At 37.3% G+C, this 5,258-nt stretch overlaps 1 protein-coding gene across 1 annotated transcript; it reads left to right on the forward strand.

The window, feature by feature from the left end:
- The first annotated feature begins 3,048 nt into the window (after nucleotides 1–3,048).
- LOC150087844 (uncharacterized) lies at nucleotides 3,049–3,996 on the forward strand. Its single transcript, XM_090369935.1, has one exon. The coding sequence runs from the start codon at nucleotides 3,049–3,051 to the stop codon at nucleotides 3,994–3,996; it is 948 nt and encodes a 315-aa protein (XP_090226061.1).
- Nucleotides 3,997–5,258: the final 1,262 nt, after the last annotated feature.

Consider the following 5,258-nt stretch of genomic DNA (forward strand, 5'->3'; position numbering starts at 1 on the left):
CAACTCGTCAGCCATTATTCTGAGGGTAAAACGATGATCTGTTACCCCAATTTACCGAATTTGCCACTCTGTCCTCATTTTTGTCCTCTTACCCCAATTTGCCACTCTGTCCTCATTTTGAGAGGTTGACAGACGACCATTTCTTGGGTAATTGCAGATATCCTCACGTCCATCTTTGAGTCGCTTATTCCATTCTCAAATACTGCTACGACTTAACGTTTAATCACTGTAATCATTTTTTAACAATGCATGTGCGTCTGCAGAGACGAAGTGAACCATTCACACCAGTTGCCACCGCATACATTCCCTACTATCCGGATCTAACGGAGCGCATAGCTCGTGTATTACGAGAATGTCAGACACGCTGTGTGCAGCTTCCAGGGCGGAGGTTGCACACAGTGGTGTCACAGGTAAAAGACCCCATACTAAGAGAATTTACAAGTGGGGTCGTGTATGAGATTAAATGCCCGGATTGTGGGGAATGTTATGTTGGTGAGACGAAGCGTCGGTTCAAAGATCGTCTGGGGAACATATGAATGCAATAAGGACAACTGATTATGGAAAGTCTGCTGTGGTAGAACATTTCTGAGAGGAGCACCATCAAATCTCCCCACACGGAGCTGTTATCGTCGACAGGGCGCATAGATTGTGGGATCGCAAGTGGCTCGAGAGCTTGCGGATCTGTTCCTCCGGGAACAGTACTATTAATAGAGACAGGGGAATAAGTATTCATCCCCTCTTTGAGGCGGTGATCCTTGGATATGATGAACGGTTACGCCTGGGACGCTCCCGAGCCATTTCCGGTTCCAGTACACATGAGGAGAATACTGCCCATGCTCCTGTGGAACCACGTGCTGAGAGCCGTGAGCCTGCTGATATTTAAGGATGTGCTGAACGATAAAATCCTTACTGTTGAAAAAGGAGGCGGATGCCTTTGAAAGCTACGGTATATATTTTTAGCGCTTTTATCATCTAGTATTTTAATTTCATTGTTTTACTGTAAATATATTTTATTTTTATTTTATGCATAGTAATCATTTATTTATTTGTTTTATCTAGGCATTTCAATATTTTAAACAGTACTTAATTATAATTTTAATACGGTTAGTATATGATGGCGTAATATGAGTATGAATAGTTCCAACCCCAGAGACCTATTTGAAGACGTGCTTCTGTTTCAGATTTTCTCGGTTTGAAGCAAAATTTGGAATTCGTTCGTTGTCCGTTGAAAAATCGTGACATGGAAGGTAGTAGTAGTGGCATGTGATGCAATAAAGCAAGTGTAAGAGCTTATGAAGCATCAGCCAAAAAAAAAAAAAAAAAAAATTACAAAACAAATCCCTCTAAATGTTTGTCCAGTTCCATCTTAAATTTATTTAATCTATCAACTTCCACAACGACAGATGGAAGTTTGTTACAGCAATTAACCACCCGCTGGCTAAAGGCAAATTTCCGCACATCTATTCTACATCTGTCCTTTCTTAATTTGAATTTATGCCCCCTTAGGTTCGTAATCGGAACAAGTGGAAGGATCCCATCAGAATTCAGCATGCTGAACACATTCAAGGCCTTATACACCTCAATCAGATTACCGCGCAGGTGCCTAGTCTCCAGCCACTGCAATTTGCAGAACTTAAGCCTCTCTTGATAAGAGGATCCCTTCATTCCCCTCACCAATCTTGTTGCCCTTCTCTGTGCACGCTCAAGCAAATCTACATCCTTCCTAAAATGAGGCCTCCATACCTGTACACAGTATTCAAGGCGTGGCCTGACCATTGACTTATACAGAGGGACAATCACCTCCTTTTCCCTGCTAGCAAAATTCCTATATATCATTGACAAAACCCATGTCCTGCCCTGAGAGCCTGTCTGCATTGCTCAGAAAACTTCATATCTGACTGCACAATTACTCCCAGTCTTTTTCATTTTCTACCACCTTAAGTGTAGTACCACACACTTGGTACGTTTCTCTGGGTTACTTCTACCCATATGCAGTACTTTGCATTTGTCAAGGTTAAACTTCAGTTGCCACTTCTCAGCCCATTTGCCCAAATTTTCTAGATCCTGTTGTAGTAGCACACTGCCATTACTGTCATTAACAACCCTGCCAACCTTTGTATCATCTGCAAACTTGGACATTAAGCCTGATATACCTTCATCAATATCATTGATAAATATACAAAACAACAGTGGACCCAGCACCGAACCCTGTGGTACTCCACTAATAACATTAGTCCACGAAGAGCAGCGCTCATTGATCACCACCCTCTGTCTTCTCCCACTCAACCATCCTTTTATCCATTGTAGCAACTTACCCTTAATACCATTCTGCTCCAATTTGTACATTAGTCTTCCATGCGCAATAGTGTCAAAAGCTTTCCTGAAATCCAAGTCTATGATATCAAAATTATTTTTTGCATCCAGTTCCTTTGTAACCACATCATAATAACCAATCAGGTTAACGCTACTGACGAAACTGGTTATTACTTGCAACCTTCAGCCTACTGAACTATTTCTGTACCACTATCTGTTAGAAGAAGTTTGAACTTACGACATACCACTTCAGTTTATTTTCAAATTCATCGAACTTGACCGCAACCAGTCCGGGAACTTTATTGGCATACCCTGTATATCAATATCGTTATACCTACCTTCCTCCTAGAAAAACAATCTTAATCCGCATCTGATTAATTGCCAAATAATATCGCAATTAATTGATTATAACCTCAAAAGAAAATTTTTTAGAGTTAGCAACGAAGACTAATTCTCTGAAAATTCTGTGTAAAATGAGCCACCTTGTTTGATAGTTAATCATTCGAAACTATAATTAATAATAATAAAAAAATTACTCCTTTTCTTTTATTTTTTTTCAAAACTAGAACTTTATTGATTTAAACCGTTAATATTTCATGTTTTGCTTTTCGAACCTGTGTTTATTATCTTTTCTTTACAGCTTTTCCAGTGCATATGACAAGTCATAAACTTCGAATTCTACCTTGAGGATACTGAAAAGTCCTTAAATTCAATATATATGAAATTCCAGTAATCATGAAATTGCATAAATTAATAATACTGAAGAGGAGGAAAGGAAAAACTTTATTTATTTTACTCATTGGAACGATCTTCTGTTTAACGTGGTCTTATGCTCTTTGGAATCATTTTGCACTAAAAAATTTCCTAGCTGGTGAAATTATCGATTTTTCAAATGCAGATAATGTTACGGGATTTAATTATTACATTGTTCCAAATGTAGTCCATTTTATCCACTTTGACATCCCTGAACTTACTTTCGTAGAAGTAGTATGCATCAAAGCCGCATTTAAGCACCAGAAACCAGATAAAATAATAATTCACTCAAATAATCGTAAGTTAAGTGGGAAATATTGGGATATGGTAAAGGATATACCAGTTATAGAAATCAACTATTTTGAGCAGCCAACCCACATTTTTGGTAAACCTATTAGCCACGTTTACCATTCCTCAGATATTGCACGTCTTCTGATTTTAATGAAATATGGAGGAATATTTCTTGACTCTGATTCTTATTTGGTAAAATCGTTAGATCCTTTCAGAAAATATGAATTCACTATTGGATGGCCACTTAAAGCTTATCTTGGGACCCAAGTTTTAGTAGCTCACAAGAATGCGCGATTTCTTCGTTTGTGGTACAACTCTTATCATTCCTATAGAGGGGACAAATGGTATTACAATGCTGGTGAACTTCCAACTACGTCAATACTTCAACATCAACCAAATTTGGTGCATCGAGTTCCTGTCAAGTTTGGAGTGCACATGTTAACTAATATGTTGTATGCTATTCGAAGTAGTGAATGGAAGAATTTTTATGCAATTCATCTGTTGATTCGGCACAAGTCATATCTAGTACCAAATGATCCAATAACTTCATTCAATGAGAAAAATATTAAAACTTATAACAGAACGTTTGGTGAAATGGCAAGGCTGGCAATTTACAATACAACAGATTTTGTTTATTGAATGTTGATTAAAGCGATTTAAAACAGATCTGTGTAGATCTCTCTCGAGATCTGTGCAGATCTCTCAACACAAAGTAGACGTGTGACAGTAATTAATTTAAATTAATATTAATAGAATTAATTAATTTATATTGATATTAAATATATTAATCCCAATAAAATATAGTTTTATTATTTTATATAAAAAAAACTCGATATCAGGGCATTGGTGTGTAAAAAAATATATATTTATATAAAATTTGTACATAATACGTTTTATTAAAACAAAATTAATTTTTCATCATAAAATAAATAAAAATTTCTGAATTACCCTGAGAAACAAATAATAAAATAAATGTACAATTTTTTAAACAAATAACTTAATAAATAAAAATAAACAAATTATATCTACCTGTACTTTCTATTGGAAATAGCATTATTGATTCCAGTTATCACAACCATGGGCGCCGGAAGGATATTTTTCAAGGTGGCACATGCGGGAATAAATTTTTTTTTCACCAAATTTTCGAATACATGAAATATGTTATGTTTCAATAAATTAATGGAAATATTAAAAATTGTGTATTACTTCGAAATCCAAATCTGAAATCCGCTTGCAGCACCTTGCACCATGCTGCCGGCGCCCATGATCACAACTGCTACTGACAAGAGACATTCCTAAGTAAATCCTTTAAAGAGATGGAAACGACTGTCCTGGTCCCGAACAAGGTCAAGGTGTGTTTGATTAATTGTGGTCTCCAGGGTTTCTCCTATATGCCGCTGTAGCATCTGAAAAGGCAAAAAAAGCCAAAGCCGGCAAGTGTTTGTATCTAGGCGTGTGAGTATGTGTTTTGTTATGTTAAATGCTGAGTGCTGGCACCTGGCCCTCTGACTCTCAACCTTGGCCACGAGGAAGCGCGCCAGGGTCCACATTGTACCTGAGACAATTTCTGGAGCTATTAGTCAAGCCTGGGAGACCCGAATTTTCAAGGAAAGGAAAACAGGAAAATAGAAGGAATAGTATGGGAAATGGTAAGGTAGGAAAGTGAATAGAAAGCAAGGGGATGAAAGGAAAAGTCAACCCCGAAAAGAAGAAAATAGAAGTAGATAGGTACAAAGAATTTAATGGAAAGGAAAGGGAAGATAACAGGAGAAGTAGGGGAATTGGTTAGGGAGGAAAGAAATAGAAGTAGGGGAAGAAGAGGGAGACATCCCTTGGTACCGAACAGAATACTACAGTTTGCTTGTCTTGTTCATTTTGAAAATTGTGTTGTTGTAGGGAAT

The sequence above is a fragment of the Mastigoproctus giganteus genome, chromosome 3, assembly GCF_048544385.1.
Source record: "Mastigoproctus giganteus isolate SK-2022 chromosome 3, ASM4854438v1, whole genome shotgun sequence".
NCBI lineage: Eukaryota > Metazoa > Arthropoda > Arachnida > Uropygi > Thelyphonidae > Mastigoproctus > Mastigoproctus giganteus.